The 24,760-nt window shown below is 42.3% G+C and overlaps 1 protein-coding gene across 4 annotated transcripts; it reads left to right on the top strand.

Annotated features, from left to right (window-relative positions):
• The first annotated feature begins 303 nt into the window (after positions 1-303).
• arfip1 (ADP-ribosylation factor interacting protein 1 (arfaptin 1)) lies at positions 304-24,396 on the top strand. 4 transcript variants are annotated; one of them, XM_083766245.1, is made up of 9 exons: positions 304-488; positions 11,166-11,267; positions 13,205-13,295; positions 16,088-16,198; positions 19,485-19,597; positions 20,739-20,960; positions 22,171-22,328; positions 23,220-23,394; positions 24,032-24,396. In XM_083766245.1, exons 2-9 carry the CDS (start codon positions 11,175-11,177, stop codon positions 24,185-24,187), a joined length of 1,119 nt encoding a protein of 372 aa, XP_083622371.1. In that variant the 5' UTR covers positions 304-488; positions 11,166-11,174; the 3' UTR covers positions 24,188-24,396. The 4 variants fall into 4 exon arrangements, with proteins under 4 accessions (XP_083622371.1, XP_083622373.1, XP_083622374.1 ...); XM_083766247.1 differs by having other exon boundaries at positions 305-488; positions 16,088-16,189; positions 24,032-24,394; XM_083766246.1 differs by lacking the exon at positions 304-488 and adding an exon at positions 2,103-2,265.
• Positions 24,397-24,760: the final 364 nt, after the last annotated feature.

Below are 24,760 nucleotides of genomic sequence, written 5' to 3'. Positions count from 1 at the left end.
ACACACACACACACACACACACACACACACACACACACACACACACACACACACACACACACACACACACACATGGACGGACGGACACACACACACGGACGGACGGAGTGCAAAACATACTCTCCCCCCCATGCCTTCGGCCTGGTGGAGACAATAACAGCAGTAATTTCTGAGCCACACTCCGTAACAGCAGGCGGCGCCAATGCACCATGACGATGGATGCCAACCATAGCCAACGAGCTGTAAAAAGAAACCAGACCAGTACCCGGAATCACGTAGGACACCGATTTCGTTGCAACACCTCTGTCTATTAAACGTCAAGTCTCTCTGTGGATGCTGTTGTGTTGTTGGAAGGAAGCGGAGTTGATTGCTATCTAGCTAGCTAGATCAAAGTCAGTGTTTACTGTTTTACAGTCTCGTGAACAAACAAACCCCCGACGTGCACGGATTCCAAACACTGACTAGTTAGCCACGGGCCGCGCGCACAGGTAAAGTTAAAGTTTCCATCACCAACTCAACCACTTGATGCTATAGCTAGCCAGCTAGTTAGCCTGCTAACGTTACAGTCAGTCAGTTTACTTTAGTTTACAATATAGTTGTTCACTGTCTGCTAGCTAATGTGACAGCCAACTCATTGGTTTCAACTGGTTAACTGTCAGCTAGCTAACTTTACAGTCAACTATAGTTTCCAGTAGTCAGATTAGTTTCCACTAGTTCAGTTCAGTGCCTGCTGGTTAATGTCAATTCGTTTTCATGAATTAATTCACTGACACTGTCTGCCAGTTGTCACAGTCTACTATAGTTTCCACTAGGTCCAACCTACACAATACATTCATAACAGGCAATTATCTAATAGTTAACCGCAGTTATTGTTCCTTCACCAACCGTGTGTGTGTGTGTGTGTGTGTGTCTGTGTGTGCGCGCGCGCGCGTGCGTGAGATGGAAGTGTGTATGCAACAGGAAGATGTAGACTCCGTAATGTCAAAATAGTCGTACAACATACAGGACATAAAACCAGCATGTCATAAATGTACTGCTCATACACAGCTCAGACAGGAAGTCCTCTGAACTTGTCTTAGTAGTGGTGATGGTTGTTGGGCATTTGTGTAATAGATGGTTCAAGGGTTTCTGCAGTTTCCAGAACCTTACAGACTCCCTGGTAAAACCACAACATGGCCAGTGTGCACTACATGTACACATGTACACATTAACTGCGTTTATATATATAGCATCTTTTAGGGCCTTTTTTATATAGCATTGCCTCTCAAACTGAGATTGAACTAATGGACACCGTAACCGTATGGGTCGGTTTGGTTCCATTTGTGCACTCTCAGAGTTACGGACCTGGCTGTAAGGTAAGGGGTCCATTTGGAAGTGTAACTCCTTCAAGGAACACTGAAGGTCCCTGGCCTGGACCCTGGCTACTATATTTGTTTTCATGTTAAAGCAACTGTACTCCTGTACTAGTGGTGGTCCAGACGCATGCCACATAATAGGCTCTGGCCTGTTCGAGTCCCGTTCATGACGACCTTTGCTGCATGTCTCTCCCCTTCTCTCTCTCTCTCCCTCTTTCCTGTCTGTCTTCACTGTAACTATCAATAGAGGCACAAACAAAATCCCAAAACAAATCATGTAAAAAAAGCATCTGTACTAGTGTACTCCCCACACAAGAACATCAGAATAGCGGTGCGATAAATTCAGCTCACAACGTCAAGTTGGACCCATGGACCTGTTCATGCCGTTGTGTGTGTATATCTTGTTCTGCTTTCAGGTATGTCTGAAGTTAGTCTTGAGGCCGAGTCGGGGAGGACCTCACCCGAGCAGCACCGGCCGCAACAAGTGGATTGCGAGCAGGAGGCCCCCAAAGCGGAGGCGTCTCTGAGTGACGATGTGCAGGATCATATGAGTGCAGGAGGAGGAGGAGGACGTGTCGGAGACACGGTGCTTTCCGACAGCGATGTTATTGAGGCGGAGACCGTAGGAAAGAGTGAGGATGGGGAGCTTAAAGGAGGGGGGGAGGAGGAAGAGGAGGAGGAGGAGGAGGTGGCGGAGGAGGAGGAGGAGGAGGAGGGGGGCGTCGGGAGGACAGGTGAGGTGGTTGCAGACGGAGTTGAAAACCCTGAGCTCAGTGGAGTGAATGGTCTGGCTCAGCACAGTGTAGAAGATGAGGAGGAGCACAGGAAAGATCCTCATACTGAGACAGATGATGGTGGTGATGATGATGAGGCGCCTGAGGAAAACGGAGGTTCTCGCGCTCAAACAGAGGTGATATTCATTCTTGTTTTTTATTCGGGAGATTCAATCAAACTCCTTTCTGTCCTTCTGGAGCGCTCTCCTTGTCTCCCTGTTGCTTTATCTTAAATGTTGGATTTTGATTTTTGCGGTGGTGCTGCTGGTGTTGGTGGAGGCTGCTTTTCTCTTTTTGAGGAAGTTGGGTGCTTTTTTCTGCTTTTGAATAGCCATCGAAATGGCCTACATTTGAATTGAATTAATTAATGTGATTGTTGTTGGTTTAGCACCTCTTTCTTTTTAGATTTGATGCTTCAAAGGTTGTCGCTTTTTGGTTGAGTTTTTCTTTTCCTTTGAGGAAATGCCTACTAATACATCAGGTGTAATTTATTCAATGTAGGGGCTATAACTGTGGAAACAAAATATTTCATGGCGTATATTGGCAGATTTGGCACGGTGATTGATATGATTTGTTTTCAAAGCATTGGTCATAGTTTTTTTTTACCTGCTGTTCTAGCCCCTAGATAGAATTTAGATTTACCCAGATGTGTACTGATGATATCTCAAACCATGATGTGGTTAAAGTTGTTCTGTGTCAAATGTGACTTAAATGAAAATGTAACAAACGAATATCATTATCTTTTTTTTTACTGTGAAGTACTACGTAATGCTACTATAGGAGGAAAAAAGAGTCGCATGCCAATTTTGTTGATTATCAATTAGCAGGCAGCAGCGGTCACAATTCCTGCTGTCGACTCAGTAACTGATACTTACTTCCTCCCAAAAACAGCCATTGTCGTGTGTGTGTGTGTGTGTGTGTGTGTGTGTGTGTGTGTGTGTGTTACAAATGCCTCTTTAAGTATTGAAGTTGTTTATGGTTTATTATTGTTGGGGTTTGGATTAGAAATTTAAACTGTCAAAAATGTGTCAAAATGGCATTCATAAAATTGCCATCCTAAAATCACAAGTATAGTATGTGAATAGGTTTTCAATGTAACGAGTCCCGGGATGCAGGGATCGTCTTTTAGATGAATCCCAGCGACATTTTATGAGTCCCACTTCAACGACGTTAGGAGTCATATTTTGAAATTATTACAATTTGCAGCATTTTACTCCCATTTCATTTTATATGGTTATAATGTAGTTATATTCATGTTGAAAACAGAAGAAGAAATTATTAATATAACTAAAGCTAGGAAAATAAACTAGAATAAAGAAACAGTACAGTAGTGCATCCCGTGTATGCAGAGGCCGTTGTTTTATCGCGTCCCTTAACTATAAACTGCGTTGTGGGATGCAAAATGCACCCTATTTTAATCTCTGGTAATTCAAACGTGTGTGCAACTGTGCACGTGTGTGTTGCTGATTGCTGCAATGATAACAATCCCTCACACCGTTTTTGCTGTGTGGATATATATGTGTGTGAGTGTAGAGAGCGTGTGGAGGTCAATAGAGCAGCAGTCAGTCACGTGGCTGGCAGGCAGAGGGGATTTGGGCTCTTGCCTTCGCGTTCCAGCCAGGCACGCTGAGATCTGCTGAGGTCTGTTGGAATGTGTCACGACTCAAGCTGTTGAATCACGTTCACTTTGGGAGGATTCTCAGTTTCTCACACTAGGGATGGGACAATGTGAAAATGACATGTTGTGATGGTTGTATTCAATATATGCTTAACGGAGTTAACCACTTGAGTGACCCCCAGCATCCCTATTCTGGTCAGAACGTTGTGTCCAGGTTGTGTTTATTAGCACAACGACGTCTTGTGTGAGCGCGCACAATATGGGTCCGTGACACGGCTTGTGTGTGTGTGTGTGTGTGTGTGTGTGTGTGTGTGTGTGTGTGTGTGTGTGTGTGTGTGTGTGTGTGTGTGTGTGTGTGTGTGTGTGTGTGTGACTGTGTGTGTGACTGTGTGTGTGTGTGTGCGTTTGCGTGTTGGAACTGTTGTAGGTACCAGGTACAAAGTTACATTGAATCCCTGATTTACTGTGCACAGCACAGTTTATTATATTTTGCGAATTTGTGGATGTTTATGCCCAAAAAAGGAATGACAAAGTAAGTTCCACATGGTTTTGAGGCACCATTTATTAACTGGACCCCAACTATAGCTTAAGTCTTACAATGTCATCATTCAAATGGATTAGGATTGTTTTTTTCTTGTTCATGGCACGTGTTGAAGTGACGGTTGTCGTCACTAACGGCAACGTGGTTGTCTCCTCTCACGTCGTCCTCACACAGTGGACTGTTTTGAGAGGCCAAACCAACGGCCTCCTCTTTTGCTGAGGTTGCTGATTGGATGATTACGTGGCTGTTATTTATCCTTTTCCTCCCCCTAGTCCCACACAAGCCAGTTTCTAGGCTACTGAGCTCTAGTGGGAGAGATCACCACCCTGCTGACACACCAGAGACAACTCTTTCCCATCAATGCAGGAGTAACTTAATACTTTTTGACCTGGGAACGATTCTATAAATGTCTTCTAAATCCTGACAGGTTTCCTGAAAAAGCTATGTTTTATCGATTTAAAAAAAATAGCAGGCCTACAAGCTCGTAGCTATGAGCTTGTAGATCTGCTATTTTTCAATAGCTAAAGCATAGCATAATGCACCAAAAGGGGTTCCCTCCCAATATGGGTTAATACTTTTTTCCCACATAATGCTTTAGACCTTTTGAAATGAAACATCGCATCACAAAATATGAGTTCTTGTAGATCCGCTTTTTCCACTATTCTCTGCCATTTTGGAAAAAAAATAAAAAAAATTGATTTATTTGAATAATATTAATTCGACTTTAATGACTTGCACAACATAGGGAAGCCAGGTTGAATGTGGTTAAAGAAACTATTCTTGCCAGTTTAGATTACCAGGCAGTTGACCACAAACTGTAGTGTCTGTCTTGGGACTCGATTCCCAAGTTAAATGTAACATCCTCTCCTCTCCGACTGCATTCAATTCAGTCCAGTTAGTGGCAATGGCAAAATCACAAGTTGTCTCTTATTATAGCCATTTTCAGAATTAGTTTTTTAAAGGTTAAGTTTGTGTAATGTGATACTGGGAATACTATACCAAGTTGAACGGGATGCAACAGCTTGAATAGACCTTTCGGTAAATCCCACCCCAAAAGGTATTGTCCAAATCCAATGCTATCTTAGCAACCGTTACTAAGCTAGTCTACTGGCATAGCTCCCGCATGATTCAATGCTACATATCAGTCCAGTAAAGATTATTGAAGAACACGGGATGCGCGGGGTGCTAATGCCTGTATATGTTACCTTTTTAAATGTAGCTAGCAAGGCGCTCCAAACGGGGGGAAGGTCTGCCATGACGTTCGTGAAGAACCAGCATCACCATGGCTAACATTTCCCCTGTGTTTTTAGTCTATTGAAATAGTGTTGACCTTGTTGACTAGATTTTCAGATTTTGAAGCTTTTGCTCCTGAATTGATCGATTATTTACATGGGAAAATCTGTCATAACGTGCGAATCAATGGACAAGAGGCGATTCTTTTTGTCTAGCCCTGGTCTGGCACAGAAGAGTGGGTGGGGCTTGCCGAAAGGCCTATTGTGAGACACATTACAACAGCCTCAGCAGAACTCACATTCAACCATTGTTGTCTCTGTTTTGTCTTAACTTTTATGTATTATCCCAAATATTATCGTACAAAAAACCCTCAATGTACTAATAATAATTGTCTTTATCGTCCCCTCTGGGATATTCATCTTCACAGTCTGTTCCAACAGAAAACAACCATAGCACAGAACAACACGGCACACAACAACATAGCACCAAGGCCACAGTATACACAGAACCATCGGAATCAGTCAGGCAGTTTGTTGAGTGCTGGAGGGACAAACTCCCACTGAAATGAACTTTTAATTTCAATGTTCTGTATCTTCATCCAGATGGCATGAGTCTGAAGGGACGATGCAGGGGATAATCGGTGTCATTTGTTGTTTTTTTGAGCGTTAACATGTGCTTCATTGGTCATATCAGAAAGTGATGGTGTCGGAAGCCTGATAATCTCAGAGGCAATACGGGAAAAATACTGAAAAGTTTGTTTATATTATATATATATAAAAAACATGCGGAACAAGTTGAAACAATACATTTGTAATAATACATCAATATGTGGAGAGAGATGTCCCTCCTTGTCGATTGTTTGTTTAGACGTCATTTGCCAGACGACAGGCAGGCAGGCAGGCTTTATCTACCTGACAGTTAGAGACACGCCCTCCTGTGAATGCCCGCTGTCAGCCTGTCTGCAGGCTGGAGCGTCACATAACCTTTGAAGTATTTATGCTGTGTGTTACGTGACACCAAATGTACCCACAACCGGTCTTATCTGCGGGTTTGAGATGTTAACGTTTACGGTGAGAACATTTCACAGAGAAAGCTCTGCGTCGGTCAGATGACTGTAGGCATTCGGTTCTCAAAAGTGGGGTCCAGGGGACCCTCTTGGGTTCCTCGGGGTGGTCCATTCAAATCCTCCCGTACAGGTCTGTAACTCTTGAGAGTGTACAAATGGAACCAAGGTCCATTTTGGTTCCATTTGTACACTCTCAGAGTTGTGGGTCAGAGACAGTCACTTCACCACTTAACTTACGTATAATTGGTCCTCATTAATATTCATGGTAAAATGCCACAATTTCTTTCTACTCAGGAGGCCTGTGGGCAGTTGAAAACCCCGTCCACCAGTGACACCATCAACAGGGAATCCAAGCTAATAGAAACTGCAGACTTTCTATTCCTGAAAAGTTTCATTGCGATAATAATAAAAATTAAATAAACCGTAATCTTGTTTGAAAAAAATCTGCCTAATGATTATGTCACTTGTGGACGGGTTACTGAACTGCCCACAGACCAACTGCGAGACACAGACTGAGTAGAAAAATGGCGGTATTTTATAATGAACTAGTGAGGACGGGACCAATTATATAAAGATAAGTGATCTTTTAAAAAAGCGCAGTTTGAGACCACTGAATGTACCGTAGCATGATTTGATCACTCAACAACATGGGTTGAAATCATAAACCTACAACAGTTCCAGGGGGCTGGTGGTGGTGGTGTTGTATCCGAGAGGGGGAGATAACCCAAACACACAGTCGTCTTGTCTTGGCTTTTCTTTAGTAAGACCCCATATCAGATGACACATAACACAAACAAAGCAAAGCTCTGTACATGTGGCTGTGTGCTGTTTGCAGACTATTGCCAGTGGCCCGCCTAATATAACATCTGATGTTCTGCAGAATTGAACAAAGGAGCTGGAGAACGCTGTATGTTTGAAATTGAGAATACTAGGCTATATCCTAGTCTAGTTTTCTTTTGTAATATTTTACTTTACATTTCTCAATGCTGAATGTACTTATTCGTAACTCTTTGCGCAGTTCTCTGTATCAACATGTATCGATCTTGGCACAGCACAATGGATAGTTTCACACCCCAAAATGCTGTAGACATGTCTCTCAAAATGAAACGGTTCTTCTAGCAAAATACCGCATAAATGTCCCAAAACCTAATCATTCTATCTAAGCACTACATAAATGTCTCAAAATCAAATGGCTCTAAAGGCTACTGTACGACGTACTGTATCGTATGTGTCCGTAATCAAATTATTTAACCATGTGTTGTATTTTGTGATAAGGTATTTAAAAAATAAACTTGTGCAATGTATACCTGATATTGACTTTTGCTAAATGTGGCTGACTGGCTGTAGTATGCAATCCGTTTTTACTGGTGGTTGTGAGTGAGAAAAGAACTGAGGAATTTTGAAAGCTGTAATCAACATTGAAGGAAAAAGCCATGATTCACAGTTTCATTCACACAGACTGCTGCTGTGCTGCGTGAAGAGGTTTGGAAAAAGTTCTATCAACAATATTGAGACTTGTAGCCAACTAAAAGAACTGCAGTGGTTTGCAATGCATGATGCAATGAAGCTTGATGCAAGGCAAGTCTTGTCTCTTTAGTACACTTTGATATTGGCATCTGGCATCCGTATTTTGGGCATGTGATTACAGGATGAATATGGCCCCAATAGCATTTAAAATATTGTAAGCTCATGTTGTGAGCTTGTAGATCAGGGGCTCAATTTCCGTCCATGCTACTTTGCCTTTTTTACTACCGTATTTTACTACCGTATTTTGAAAATGTTAATGTTAATAATTCATCTATCCGATCTACATCAACACGTGAGCTGCTTGTAGATTGGCTATTTTATACCGGTATTCAAAATCTTTTTCAAAATAGTAAAAGGTTTATGGATAAGGGGTTTTTAGCATGGACAAAAATAGAGGCCCAGGTATTTCCGCCATTCCTTGTATGACCATTGACCAAGCTTGACCGCACATCTTTTTTTCAGATTCACCCCTTTAGAATATTGTCCTGGAGGGAATTTGTGCTAGTTTGTCTGTAAGACATGAGAAATCAAACCAACCAGCAAGAGTCTCCTTTGTGCCTCACTCTCACATAGGGAGCTGCTCATCAAATTCTTGGTTTAGAATTTGTAACAATCAAAAAAATATCCATGAATTCAAGTCTCCATGCGGTGTGAATTGTGTAATCAATAAGAGCAAAATAACTCATTTTGGGGGGTTTTATTTAGAGAATGCAAACAAAGTCCTTTCCTGGTTTGCTGTATGGAGGGTGACTAATCCACCTTCCAGTCTTCGGAGAGGGCAAACCTCAATGATGTGCTCCATAGTTTGCTCCTCACCACACGGCGACGCACACAGTGGGCTTGGGCTTGGGCTACTGCCCCATTTGTGAAGGCTGGCCAAGCAGGGGCCGTGTCCAGTCCTGAACCTATTGAGCGTCGACCACTGTCTCCTTGGGAAGGTGGTGCCAGGGACCTGTTGGGGCTGTTTGTCGGCTTTCGGACTGTGACTAGGATTCTTTGACTTGGCTCTCAGGCGTCGTCCCTTAGAATTTAGTCTGCTGGTAGGATCATTAGGGCCGATTCATACTCCTATTTTAGAGCTGAATAAAAGTCAGTTCGGCGCTGTAGAGCCTACAATTTGACGTCATTTGAGGTTCGGGGGGGCGGGTACCGTCCTAAAGTCGGCTCTTCGGTGCTACTGAAAATTTCTGACGAGCCGAAATCATTTCGGCACTACAGCGCCGAAACAGCGGTAAAATAGGAGTATGAATCGGCCCTTAGTTTCCCGGGCGGGGCCCGGGTACTGACGGAGGACGCGACGTGAGCGCTGATCCATCCATTGTCCTCCTCCATTGTCCTTTTGGGTGAACTATCCCTTTAAATCACTCTCTGGCGCGTGGCATTTAAAGCAGTTTAGAGCAGTATGTCTGTATCGTCTTACATGTTGATCTGTGGTCAGTCTTGTGCATTATTTATTCCAGGTCTATAATATACTGTCTGTAGGAGCAGGAAGTTTTGTTTAAAGTCTCCTCCTGGAATTTCCTACTCGTAATAACCTTTACAATAGCAATATACTGTGGTGCCAAGTTTACTGCCGTGCCAGCTCAAGGTTGAGAATGGAGTTGTGCTTGCTTATATAGGCCCGACCGGTCTTGCTTGTCAAGAGCTCTATACTGATTATGTCATTGTCCCAGTTCCCAGGTCTAGTGTAACTAAACCACAGCATTTCTGCTTGCCCGGAGAGGTACAGGAAACTGACCCAGCCAGCAGTGGCTGTAACGTTTATACAGGAGGACATGGCCTGAAATAAACCTTTTTTTTGTGTTGCCACAAATTGTTATACAGTCACCCCCAACCTGTGGCCTACTAAAATCCACTGACTGCGTTTCAGACCTTTGTTGCCAAGTCTTCTTATCATAATAAGCCGATTGGTTCTCAAACTTCTCAAACACGTCAAGGAGGACCCAAAATGATATGTATTTAATTCGACTGCATTTCAAAAATATTTTGTGCCAGGGACCTTTGGGCTTGTTATCGACTAGCCGCTTGTTTCTCTTGCAAAATCTGGCAATGCTTTGTCAGAAAGTTTGTGGCCCGCTGTTAAGCCAACGTGTCACAGTAACACACACACACACACACACACACACAATCCCTCATGACATCATAGATAAGTCTTTCTTCACTGAGAAATATGTCCGCACAACATTTTGTGGAGCCTGTAACTTTAAGGGAGTGTGCTGCTGGTCAGTGATTTTATTCCTCTCTGGTCTGGCAAGTGCTACGGTGACTTGGCAGAGCAAAGAGTAAATGACACTCCCCTGACACACTAGTCTACTTCCTTTGTCACATCTGTCCTCGTTCATCTTCTGTATAAACCGCCTAATTGAATGTTGTGAAGTTATAATGATAAATGGGGCATTTATATAGCGCTTTACATAGATTGTGCATTACATTCACCCATTCACACACTCATTCATACAAACCATGCAAGGCACCAACCTGCACATCGGGAGCAATTAGGGGTCTTGCTCAAGGACAGTGAGCAAGAGCCCTAATTGCTCCCGATGTGCAGGTTGGTGCCTTGCATGTTGCACCTCACAATTCTTTTTTGAATTAATATAATTGCCCCAACCCTGTGGAATGCCCTCCCTAAGGCACTCAGAGATGCCCCTACCCTTCAAACCTTCAAATCCACCCTCAAAACCCACCTCTTCAAAATTGCCTTCCCTAGCTAACCCTTTTCACTGTCTTTTAATGTTCTTTAGCTTTTAGTGTTATTTTTTCTTTTTTTCTTTTAAAGTTGTTTTTAATTAGTTGTTACCTCTGTAAAGCCCCCCCATGTAAAGCGTCTTTGGGTACTCAGAAAAGCGCTATATAAGTTTGAGATATTATTATTATTAAAATATAAAAGGAACAGTTGAGTACATACTGTACACACAAGGTTCATACCCCAACAGCAACGTCATGCCAGATGCTTCTGTGAGGTACTGGTTTGGAATGCTTCATGTAATTGCCAGTGAAAGGACCTGCTGCTACCGTATGTGTGATGTCGTTTTGTCCGCCTGTCTTCCAGGGTGGCGTTATGGCTGAGGAGGTCCACAGAAGCTCAGCGGCTGAGATCTCAGTGACCAGCAATGGTGATCTGGAGGAGAACCCCGAGGATGTCTTCGGGAGGGTAACCTGCAGTCCACCTTTTATTTCTATAAATGTTTTATTTTCATAGAGTTATTAAGTTATTGAGCATTACTTGTAAAAGGTTGGGGCATTTGACAAATGGTAAATGGTGCATTTATATAGCGCCTTTTATCCAAGGCGCTTTATATAGATTGTGCATTATATTCATACACCGATAATAATAATAATAATAAAACTTTATTTGTATAGCACCTTTCATGACATGAAATGCAGCTCAAAGTGCTTTACAGAACAATGGAGAATAAAAGAAAAGCAAGGCAACGACATTAAAAAACAAGCAGTAATGCAATAGAGTGAAGACATGAATAACAAAAAAAATAAAAGATCAATTAAAAGCTATGTTGTAGAAGTGGGTCTTGAGCTGAGCTTTAAAAATGTCTACAGAGGCTGCCTGACGAAGGTACAGTGGGAGCTTGTTCCATGCCGACGGCCCGTAGAAGCAAAAAGCTGCTTCCCCGTATATTTTAGTTGCCATTTCTTTAGGCAAAGCGAGCAGGCCAGCAGTGGAAGACCTTAGGGCGCGGTTTGGGACATATTTAGATGGCAGCGGAAACCATGCAAGGCACCAACCAGCACATCAGGAGGTTCAGTGTCTTGCTCAAGGACACTTTCGACACTAACTCTGGAGGAGCCCGGGCCACTCTACCCCTGAGCCACCGCCGCCGACAAAAACGAAAGCAACTGCAGTGCAATAACCCTTTGTCAAGTTCCGCCCGTGGTTGGACAAAAATCCTTTCTCTCCATCCACTACCATTGAAATAACTCCGTATTGATATTCTGTGCATTCAATTCTTATTTTAAACTTGGTGTCAGTAAAGAGGAACATCACAGGTGCAGCATGGTGACTGGGAATATCGTGTTTTTTAGTTTTTTCCAAAGATGATGTTTTAGCAAATTCAACATAATCAAGGCGAAACCAAGGAACAAGGTAGAAAGAGCCTGCTGGTTAGTCAGTCAGGGACCAATCATGTAAATCTGTTATTTTTGCATGATACTGTAAGTTAATGGTTAGCAATGGTTAGAAACAGTGTTGGGTGGTTATTTCTTATGTTGTGGAAATGGTTAGCAATGGTTAGTAACAGTGTTGGGTGGTTATTTCTTATGTTGTGGAATTGCAGCAAGAACAAGAGTGGCTGTAGCCTGTCATGGCCAGACTAATATCACTGCATAGATATTAATTAGTCTGGAACTTCGGTGTGGGACGATTTCTTTCCAAGAGGCGGAACAGATTCCAACGTCACAGCAAAAAAAGTCTTGACTTTGAATAGTAGGCTCTGATTGGTCACCCACAACTCAACTGGGGTGAGCGAAATGTAATTCAAACGGAGAAGTGCCAGGCTACTTTTTAGTTTTTCCTGTGGCAGATCCGTCTGGTTTCCACTTTCCAGGCTACGTTGGCTGTGGCTCAGGAGGTGGAGCGGCCGTCTTGGAAACCGAAAGTTCCCGGTTCGATCCTTGGCTCCTGTCCTAGTTGCCGGCAGAGGCGTATCTACAATAAGGCGAGGGCAGGCCTGTTCTAATCCATTTTCTGCCTGGCCAAAATTCATACAATGAGAAAAAAAAAGAGGGCAAAAACAAGACCTGAGAACTATTAGTGGACAGCCGATTGGCCGTTGCGGTAGAGTGCGACCCTCAATCACCCGTTGGAATGTAAATGCATGCCACTGGTTGTGGGTTGATGTGCCCTTGAGCAATTGAACATTAAAAATGTTGTCCCAGTGACCAACCATGCATGGTTGCCTCCGCCTGTCGGTGTGTGAATGGGCGATTCATTGTAACGTACATTGATTGGAGCGCTTTAGAGAAATGCACCATTCACCATTTTATTTACCACTTTTCAACCGAAAACATGTAATTAGTTTATAATGAAATGTACTAGTATTAACTAATAATAATGATACTGTACTTTCTTCATAGTCCCCTGGAGCCCTGGACCTCTCAGAAGCATCCGTCTCACCCAGCAGCCTGGCTGCCACAGAAGGCATCATTGAATCGGGACCATACAAAGGTAATAAAAAAAAAAAGAATGTTTCACCACTGTTTTTTTTTTTTTTTGGTTTTTTTTTCTAAAGGCCTGATTTATACTTTGTTGCAAGCTGGTGGTGTGAATGCACGGACAATAGCAGATCTACAAGCTCACAATGCATCGGATTTTCACGCTCGACACTGGCACACAACAACAGTATAAATCAGGCTTTTTTTAACCGGTTTGTCCAACTCTTTGACTGATTTAAACGCGTTACCCGCATTTTAATCAAATACCCTACGCTGCCGAGATTGTTGTATTACCTTTAGAGCATACGCTGAATTATTTGGGCTTTTGATCCGTGAAAATCCGGCGAAAAAAGGTCCCTCGGTTTGTTATGAACCGATCGCACCATCCACCATCTTGGTGCACCCGGAAGACGCAGCACAAGACCCGCCTCCATGAGGCGTTGTACCCCATTCATTTGCATAGGCCTCAATTTCCCAGAAGCCCTAGCAGCCCACAGCATGTGTAAATAACAGCGCCAGTAACCTGGATTAAACAATTCCTGGCAGGCAAAATATTTTAGCGTATTATTATTATTATTATTATTATTATTGAGGCCCATTTATGCTGTCGGACAGCGCTCTGTGTGTCTCAACGTTCTGAGCTTTGGACATTCATACTGTGACAACTTGCCCTCATGAAACGTAAACGAGGAAGGAAGTGAATGTAGCCTGTAGCAATTGATGTAGATTTAACCCATTTTGGGCGGGAACCCCTTTTGGTGTTTTAAACATTATGTTATAATTTAGCTATTGCAAAATAGCAGATCTACAAGCTCATAGCTCACGAGCTTGTAGGTCTGCTATTTTTTTTTTTTTTTTCAAAATGTGGTGCAAATATTTGAATATTTATATATTTCAGAGCGAACATTTTTAACTAACATATTTGCTTCTGGGGGGTCCCTGCAACTACATATTTTGAGATGGTGGCCCAATAGAGATAATTCTGGGGGTCCTTGACATGAAAAAGGTTGAGCACCACTGACATAGAAGTCCAAAATGGGTTAATAATGTAGCAATCAATGAAGGATTAGTCTCTCACGACAGACCGTCGAGGAAAAAAACAGGGGTCACTGTTTTCCTGTAATTTGCCGACGGGATTCTCATATTGATGAAGGATCGATTGATACTTTCATGAAATGGGCTTGTAGCATGTTGGAGCTGATGAGAGTCCATCCACTCCCTCTCGGTCTACAACACCAACTCTCCTCACCAAAAGTAGCAGCTCTACAACGCTCACAACGCTTCACAATACGTGAAGCTGAAAGTGAGAGAGGTCTTTCCTGAAAGTATCAAATTGTTCTGTTAAATTGTTTTTTACAAAATTCTGTTTGTGATAGGCGACATAATACATGTGTTATTCTTCATAGGCTTATTAATCAATTTGTGGCATTTGATGGATTTTGCATCCACTCTGCAAGCCACTATCGCGTCGTGACAGACGGATTTCAATTTGTAAAGATTTAATGAATTAGCTCTGATCTGCATTTTGCCATGCCCTCTTACCCTTTTAATTTGTCATGTTTTCAATTACAAATGCAAATTAAAGCACAGCTGACAGTTGGCAGTAAAAACAAACCGACCGTTCTCGTCCTTGAGGCAGTACATGGTTTTGTAGCTTTTTAAAGTGAGTGTATTGTTGTACAGACAGCCATCTGCTGTGGTTGCCACGTCCAGGCAGCAGTAGCTTTAGAACAATGCACTGTAGTTCCAATGATTGATAAATTGATGTTTTTATCGTCAAAAATACATACAGATTGTATTTTATACTTTAGTTTTCACTTTACAAAATATAATCGCAAAGAAGCTGTGGAGCTTATTTCCAGGTGTGGTAAAGTTCCAATGCACTACATGGGTAAAATAGAATAACATGGGTACTGTAAATGGAACAAACTCAACTAATGGTTAAGTCAGCCAGCTCTATAATGGAGGTCTGCAGGTAATCCGTTCCATATAACTGCTGCAGAGTATAAAAAATTATACAATGTCTGTGGAGCTCCCTCTGGAGGAATGATTGTGTACTACCCTTAGCCTAACCCTAGAAATGTCCAGATTTGGGATATTTGGGGGCCTACATTGTACGGTATCAGACCTCAGTGAGTCTAAGACACATGCCTTGTATACAAATGTGCCTGAGCACGCAAAACCTTGTATGCGGAAAGGAGACTTTTAATCATGTATGCTAAATTCACACCGCAAAGTTGAGAAAAGGCTTTGCCACTGCCACACGCAAGCCAAAACGACAGGCAGACAGAAAAGCAAGCTGTGGACTAGGCGTTCAAACATTTAGCGGATAAGTGCATATCTATGTATATTGTACAATGGTGTCACACCAAAAGAATACCCCTTCTACAAGCTAAGCTCTAGGGCAATGCATTTTGAGATTTTATATGGGCTATTTTAGCTGCTTCTGAACATCCTATATATTAAAATGGGCTAATGTGTCATCAGGCTCATATCACTATGACTCGGACATAACCAAATAAGCAGTTCCCAATGCTGCTACGCCCAAATATGGAGCGTGTTGTTGTTGTCTAACCTCAATGTGTCCTCTTGGCATTGGGCGAAAACAAATCGGTCATCCATATATGGGGACAAAAGGGCCCAGGGGGGGCAATGCGACATAGATGTTCGAACTCCACCTGTATTACGTGACGTCCCAAACCTCGACACGACAAGCCCCGAAACGGGAGGAGCACCAGGTTGAAAGTTGTTTTTTAAAATGGTTGCTACACTAACTAATGTTGGTCGCTCTTGAATATCTCACAGGGTCGGTCAGCCTGCCCACGTCGCCCGTGGCCCCGGTGGCCCCCAGCTCGGTGGCGGCCAGCCGCCTGGCACGCTCTAACAGCGATAGTCAGGCCGGCACAGGTATCCATGGTGACGAGGACCTTTTTAAAGACGGAGATGATATTTACCTCCTTCCGTCTTTGATTTACCCGTCGTGCACTCAGACTAACCGCAATCAGCCCCCTTTACCACCTCTTTACCATGGGCCTCAGTCCCTCTCTACTGGCTGCTGCTGTCACAATCACACCTCTCTCACTCTCTCACTCTGTCGCTCTTCCTCTCTATTTAGGGGCCGTGTCCACAGAATGCGTTTTATGTGCTGCTTTCGACATGTCTATCCCATTTTGACCTGAGGTTCAGATTCTAAAAATGTCTTCTACATCCTGACAGTTTTCTGAAAAAGCTAGGTTTCCGTGTCAGTCGTCCTTCGATTTTTCAAAAATAGCCGACCTACAAGCTATTTTGCAATAGCTAAAGCATAACATAATGCTAATGCCAAAAGGGGGTTCCCGCCCAAAATGGGTTAGACATGTCTATAGCGTTCACAGACAGCAGTTTTCATAAAAACGTATTATGTTGCTTTGCTATATCCTTTTCATGTCAAGGACCCCAAAATGATATGTATTTGGCCGCAGACCCCCTATCTCAAAATATTTTGATACATGGACCCCCAGAAGAAATAATTTAAGTAAAAAAAAACAGGTCTTTACTATACCATAGAAACGCATGACAAAGACAGATGCAGCCAGCCAAAATGCAAAATGCTTTCTGTGGGCACAGCGCTGTAAGGCTGCAACATACTCCTTGCACAAATGAAGTTTGTTAAGGCAATAATAAAAAAATTGTATAATTTTATAGCAAACAAACTTAACACGTTATCTTGCCAAAGTTCGTTTTGGCAGTTCTCGCGCCTCCTTAATATTTTCAAACTAGCTGAACATCGTCGCAGAGACACCAAAGCAAACATTGTGCGTGATTGGTCAGAAACTTGATGCGAGCACGATTGATATTGTTTTATTTCCTCAATCTGCCGGGAAACATGGTCAGCTGTGAAGAAAAGCTGACTGAGGAGGTTGGGAGATGGCAGTTCATGGAGAGAGCTGGCACACACACACACACACACACACACACACACACACAGCATACACTTCCACAGTGTATTGCCAGAGATGGCAAAATCTCTTAAACAAATGATGTCAAAGCACGTCCCGAGTGTGATGAAAACAAATAGCCGAGATCCAGGTGACAAAAATCACCATTTCAGCAGTGTATAGTGTATGTATACTATTAGTGGACAAAGTTTAACGTTCAGCATTGAGTATAAAACAATGTTGTCCTCAGAGAACTTGTTCAGTTTGGGCACGCTGAAAAAAGTTGGACTTCGTTTGAAGAATGCTGCTAGATTTACTCCTCATGGTGAAGTAGAATCACGTTCCCTCCTGTTAATCTGGCCTGATTTACAGTTAAAGAGAATCATAATATTCTGTCTTCTTTAAAAAAAAGAATTGCATTCTGATTTGGAGAACCGGACTGATTCATTTGTACATCAAACTGTTGATTTGAATGGTGCTGAAAGTTAAAGCTCTATATTCTGATGTATAAATATTGGCTATAGTTTTTCAGTAACAGGCGTCTCCCCATCCCTCTAGATCTTTAGGCAGTCTTGCATAGCCAGACCATTCGCAGCTTTAGTAAAGAAAATACGTTTTCAGGTGGGACCGTGTTAGTGTTCCAGTTCTTATTGTTTTTGTTTCATCACTTCCAATATCACTTGTTTGTCTTAGTTCTCTTTCCTGATTGAATCAAATTTGTGTCCCGACCTCAATATGTATTTTCCGTTTACACATGACTAGAGAGACATGGAGACCCCTGTTACTGAACAAACACTGATATACAGGAACATAGAGCTATTCAACATATTATTTTGAAGAACCTCTTAAATATTTGAGCATTGCTGATAGGGTAAATTCCAGTATTATACAGAAACTAAACTGGTGACATAAACTTGCACACGACTTAGTGGTCGAGATGATTGTCTGCTTTGTAACGGCATTAACCTGCTCCTTAGTTCCCGAGGAGCTACTCACACAAGCACTCCATGAACGCTGTGGGAAATGAACAAGAACCTGCTTTTGCTCAAATCTTCAAAGTATTCTTATGATTCCCGCTTGCTGCTATACACCGCAAACCACAGCTTGACACCTTACCTGTAGTTTCAGTGTTTCGGTTTCCTGCTCTGCTGAAACTCTTAGCAAAGGGGCTTCCCCATTCACAGGGCTGTTCTTGATTGATTGGTATTTTTTAATTCTTTGACAAAAATGTATATAAATGTCGGTGCTTATTTTGTAATCTTGAAGATAAGGAATGGTTAAGTCGATGTGTTTTCCGTGGACCCTTGGAATGTGGGTCCGTGGCCTAATATCAGACCGGGGGGTCCTTGAAATGTAAGTGTCCCTGAGCAAGACACTTAAAGGACCACTTCACCACTTTTCAACCTATCTTCATATAATAGGTCCTCACTAATAATCATGATAAAATGGCACGATTTTTTACTACTCAGTCTGTTCTATTCCCCATCGATGATGTCACTGGAAGACGGTTTCTGAACTGCCCACAGCCCTCCTATGAGGGCAAACATTTTTTCAAGATTATTAGTGAGGACCTATTATATGAAGATAGGTTGGAAAGTGGTGAAGTGGTCCTTTAACCCCAGGCCTAACTGCTCCCCCGTCCGTGCTCCTGATAGGTGTGTATTATATATATATATATATATATATATATATATATATATAGATATTTAGTGATGCACCGAATATTCGGCAGAAAATGGCTAAAAATGCATTTTCGGCCTATTCGGTTTCGGACCCGAATAGGCAGAAAATAGATCACTGAATAGTTTATGCAATTAATGCATTCAAAAGAGCTGAATAAATGTTTTATGGACCCATAATAGTGTTTTATTATTTAAGTAAATCAGGTAGCTTTAAGGTGCGGCCTTGACAGCAATGGTAGGAAAAAAGATATATAATATTAATCATATTCGGTATTTGGTTTTCGGCTAACTGTTCCTATATTCGGTTTCGGCCAATAATTTCCCTTTCGGTGCATCCCTAAAATATATATATATATATATATACATATATATATATATATATATATATATATATATATATATATACATATACTGTATAGTGTATACACATTGTTTATACATGCATACCCCTATTCTCTGATCAACCAATAAAGTAAAGTGTCATTTATGCTTTGTCAATCAACAAATTCGGGGGGAAGAAATTGGTTGATCGACACGTCGAAACACGATGAACTATACTATAAATCACCCTTCCTTCGCTCTAAATGTGTGTTTATTGTTCAGGCAAGATGCAAGGACAGCCAACTAGTGGAGCAGTGGTCCTGGCTGATGACCTGAAGAACCCAGCCATGGAGAAACTGGAGTTAGTGAGGAAATGGAGCATCAACACTTATAAAGTAAATGCCCTCCTCCTCTATTTTGACTGTCCGGTTCTTTCCTTCTCTGTCTCTCGGTGCGTGTCATTAGTTAGGGGTGCAAATGATTAATGGAACTAAACTTATTTAATAAACATTTAGGCCGGACGTCGAAATAAATAAAAAGTCTCCTGAAAGAATATGTTCAAAGATTTGTGCCGCATTTTCACGATTTTTGAAAAAAGAGTGGCGCGCTATGAGCTTGTACATCTGCTATTTTTCAATAGCTAAAGTATAACGGTTAAAACACAAAGGGGTTCCCGCCCCAAAATGGGTTAATAACATTTTCTAAAATGGCTAAAATAGCCAATCTAATTTTTGCTATTTTTGTATGACAACGTTGGTCTTAAGTAGTTAATCAGACTAATCGATCTAGTCAACAAAATAAATTGAGAAGTCTCACTCTTAACTGTCTTATTCTAACTTTGCCTCACACAAGTTTTTTTATATTTAGGTTTGATATACCAGGTTTAAATAAATTCAGTCTCCCTTAGTTTTTATCTAAGTGTACTAGTCCAGTGGCTTTCAAAGTGTGGTCCGTTCCAGGGGGTCCCCAAAAACGTAGTACATCATCACAATCATTTTAACCACTTTATCCATTTATATGTTGGCTATTCAAAATGAGCAGATCTACAAGCTTGTACTTATGTTATTTTAATATTTATGTTATTTAGTAAAAAAATTTACATTTTTGAAAAATCCCAACACAAATCTTCCATTCTGGGGGTCGCGGCTGGCACAACATATTTTCAGATGGAGGTCCACGGCCAAGTACATACTATAAATTAGGGGATCCTTGACTTGAAAATAACTTGCAATTAATATCAGCAGTAGTAGTAATACTATGACATGTAAATGATGTTTCTAAAACGGGTAGTCCCAATACTTGATTCTGATTGGCTGGTTACCGTCACGTGACCGGTGTAAATTCCACCGATAACCCACTCCTTCAATCACTGGGGCTACTTGCCGAGCAAAACAAGGAAGTGATGTGGCTCGCTCTGGTGGCGCAAAGCGTAGCTACTTTTGTGAATTCAATCGTTTTATTAGGTTAATATTGCTATGTTTGTAACCGTTTTAGAAAAGCAATAAGCTTATTGCTTAAATCTAATGTTCCACACAGTGTACGAGGCAGATCTTGTCGGAGAAGATGGGCCGCGGCTCCAGGACGGTGGACCTGGAGCTGGAGGCTCAGATCGAGGTTCTGCGAGACAACAAGCGGAAGTACGAGCACGTGATCAAGCTGGCCCAGACGCTGGCCAACCAGCTGACTCAGATCATGCAGACGCAGAGGCAACTGGGAGACGCCTTCGCCGACCTCAGCCTGAAGTCACCGGAGCTCCACGTGAGTCTGATCGGGGGTTCAACAACCATGCCCTCTGCTTTTTGTTATCCCGGGCCACCCTGATCCTTCGTGTACCGACGCCTTTTCCTTCTCAGATGTGTGTCCATCCACAACCAAATATTTGAGGGTGACACAGATGCTTATAAGAACATATACCGGTATAGGCTTTCCGGGTCTAAATGGGTTAAGGGGAAATGTTGTATCCCTGCTTCTGGTCAGACTGATTTAAACGCATGCATTTCCTATTGGCAAATGTAGATGTGTTTGATAATATCACAACTCAACACTTGAATTCAAACTGGTAAAGATCTAATCTGTCGGTAGCGTCCCTACTCTGGGCTTGTCATAATAATAGCAGAAATAGCAGATCTACACTCTCACAACGTGTTGCAATGGGACACATTGTCAGCTCGTAGCTCAGCTTGTATTTCGTCTATTTTCAGTGAAGAGATTTGGTGTACAGGGCTGTCAGCCAACTAAGCACAGATCCCTGGTAGACCTCGTTTTTTTTTTTTTTTTTTTACTTAAAGAAAATTGGGGGTCCCTGTAACAATTTTTTTTTTAGATTGGGGTCTGCTGCCAAATACATATCATTTTGGGGGTCCTTGACATGACATGCTTTTAGAACCATTGATATAGCGAAGCAACATACGTTTAAACCCCCTAACTCCATTGGATCCTCAAACTGTCGTTCAGACCATCTAACTCCAACTTGTGGAGTTAGGTGTCCATCATTGATTTATAGAATGACGAAGTCAGACGGGGAAAAAAAATCCTCCTGACTCCACTTGAGCTGTATTTGGGTAATGTCATGATAATAATAATAAGGACACGTTCAAGTATGATGAGACAGTATTGTGGTGTTTTTTTATTTCCTGAAAAGTGTATATTTTTTGACATAGCTGGTTTCTGTCTGACAGCAGAGATAAAGCATTTAAGTCGTTAATGGTTCATAACGAAGTGATTTAGTGTAAACTTCTATACGGTTATATATTTTGTATTTTTTTCACAACCCTTTTGTCAGAGTGGAGAAGCATCTATAACATGTATTTGTTGAGCGAACAGATATATTTCAAAACAATGTCCTGATGACGTGTGGTGCTGCTGCGCTACAGCAACGAGACAAATGCAAACAAATCCCAAGCCCAAGACACATTTCCCTTGTGGACAATAAAGTTTACCTTGACCTTGACCTTGAATCTCCTTCCAGGAGGAGTTTGGCTACAACGCTGAGACCCAAAGGCTGTTGTCCAAAAACGGAGAGACGCTGCTGAGCGCCATCACCTTCTTCATCGCCAGTGTGACCACGCTGGTGGACAAGACCATCGAGGACACCATGCTGAACATCAAGCAGTATGAGTCGGCCAGGTAAAAACAAAAACAAACGCATGTCCGTCCCACGTCCTAGGGTTTAGGATCCTTTAGCGATTGTAACGATGCCGGTTCCTTAACCCCTGTTGGTGTTTTAAGCATTATGTTGTACTTTAGCTATTGAAAAAGATTGAGCACCACTGGCAGGGGTACCCAAAAGGTAGATCGTGATCTACCAGTAGATCACAAAAGCTGTGCAGGTAGATCACATGACATGGCCCTAAAAGAATATTAAAAAAGGAAAAAACTAAAGGCATCTGCCACTTGAATTATGGTGACGTCATTGATTGACAGACATCAAATAGGTGCTGTCGGCTCAAACCCACAATGAAATACTTTTTTTCAAGAGTGTTGCGCACAAACATTACATAAGTTATACAAAACAAAACCGTACAAATTACAATTTCCCCCGTCTATATCTCATTCCGAGTGTGTTTGTCTTATACTGTATGTAACGCCAGCACTGCAATTCAAAAGCCCCTTCAGGTAAATTTTAAAACTATTTTCAGCAATGGGATAATTTTTTGGTGGGTAGATCTTGTTTTGCTGGTCATTTTTTAAGTAGCTCTCAAGTCAAAAAAGTGTGGGCACCCCTGTCGTAGAGCCTTGGGCTCTAGGCCGGGGCCTACCAGCGTTTCCTTTTCATCGGACACCGTCGTCAAAGGCATGCCGAATGAAGGAGAGACTTGAGCAAACGAAAGGCACCGCTGTGCAGAACCGGTGCAAAGTGCAGAACCGGTGCAAAGTGCTTTGTTGTGTGTCAGGTTTGACATCACTCAGAACGAGATGCCTTGGCTTGCATCGCCCTCTAGTGTTGATTACACAGATCAGCACCAACAACAGGTCACCAGACCCCCCCCCCTGACATCTCTCTCTTTCTCATTGCAGAGTGGAGTACGACGCGTACCGTACAGACCTGGAGGAGTTGAACTTGGGACCGCGTGACGCCGCCACCATGCCCAAGATCGAACTGTCACAGCAGCAGTTCCAGATCCACCGGGACAAGTACGAGAGGATGCGCAACGACGTCTCCATTAAGCTCAAGTTTCTGGAAGAGAACAAGGTGACGATAATTAACTTGTTCTTGAGGCACTTTTTGAAAACGGGTTACAAAGTGCTTTGCTATAGCGAGTAAAAATACAGCCTTAGGTAAAATATTGTAAAAATCTATATATCAAGGTAATAGACCTGGATATAAAAAGGCAGTAGAAGGCTGAGAATTGCATGGTTTGGTACACCATGATTATAACCACCATCTTTAGCGACGTTTTTCCTCTGAATCTTTTCTCCATCTGTGCCAGGAGGATTGGCAATTATGCGATTTTTGGACCTCATTGAGGTCCTGCAGAGGCTGCAGGACACGGCACACAACTATGTTGTGCGCATGCGCGGCACGGAAAGAGTTAACCCATTCTGGGCGGGCACCCCTTTTGGTGTTAGCATTACGTTATGCTTTAGCTATTGAAAAATAGCAGATCTACAAGCTCATAGAGCGCCACCGAGTGGCGCGCTATGAACTTGTAAGTCTGCTATTTTTGAAAAATCGACTGACGTAGAAGACATTTTTAGAATCTGATCTCAGGTCAGAATGGAAAACTGTCAGGATGTAGAAGACATTTTTTTAATCTGATCTCAGGTCAGAATGGGTTAAAGAAAAGTGTCTCTCTCTCTCTCTCTGCGTCTGTCTGTTATCCAATCAGGTGAAGGTTCTGCACAACCAGCTGATCCTGTTCCACAACGCCATCGCTGCGTACTACGCTGGGAACCAACAGCAGCTGGAACAGACGCTCAAGCAGTTTCACATCAAGTTGAAAGTGCCGGGCGCCGACACTCCGTCTTGGCTTGAGGAGCACTAAAAGGCTCGATTGATGCTTATACTCCCCCCCCCCCCCCCCCTCCCCCAGTGTCACGCACCGACAATAACGGATCTACAAGCCTGTGTTTCGGGTGTTTTCTCTTGCGAGCGCCGTGTTGTGCGACATAAGTATAAATCAGGCATTAAGCATTCCTCTTTCCTACCTGATATTTACCCACACACACAAACGCATACACACACACACACACGCACAACTCACAGCCTGCTTCCCAAATGAAACAACCTCCACCCCTCGCTCTTTTCTCTCTCTCTCTCTCTCTCTGTCTTTCTCTCCTCGTGTTCTTGTCATGTAAATCAGGATTGTTTTACGTAAAAAAAAAAAAAAAATGGCAAAACGACAATAGAAAAACTACATTTCTAGTTATCTCTGATGATCATATTTACTCATTCTTCATTCACTCGTGTAAAGGATTGTATGGCGTTATTTGCAAATCTGTCTTATCTTCAACTAATGGGAAATGCACTTTTGTACAAGTTGACAAATCGGGCTGAACAGGAGACTATATATATATATATAAATATTGAGAGAAAACTGTAAACGGCCTTTTTTATT

Source organism: Protomyctophum parallelum (genome assembly GCF_964188405.1).
Source record: "Protomyctophum parallelum genome assembly, chromosome: 5".
Lineage (NCBI taxonomy): Eukaryota > Metazoa > Chordata > Actinopteri > Myctophiformes > Myctophidae > Protomyctophum > Protomyctophum parallelum.
This window is presented reverse-complemented; position numbering and strand designations above follow the sequence as displayed.

Coding starts and splice junctions, on each gene's coding strand:
- arfip1 (XM_083766245.1), top strand. CDS start 11,175: ATGGCTGAGGAGGTCCACAGAAGCTCAGCGGCTGAGATCTCAGTGACC. Junction 19,598..20,738: donor GGAGCATCAACACTTATAAA/GTAAATGCCCTC, acceptor TGTTCCACACAG/TGTACGAGGCAGATCTTGTC. Junction 20,961..22,170: donor TGAAGTCACCGGAGCTCCAC/GTGAGTCTGATC, acceptor ATCTCCTTCCAG/GAGGAGTTTGGCTACAACGC.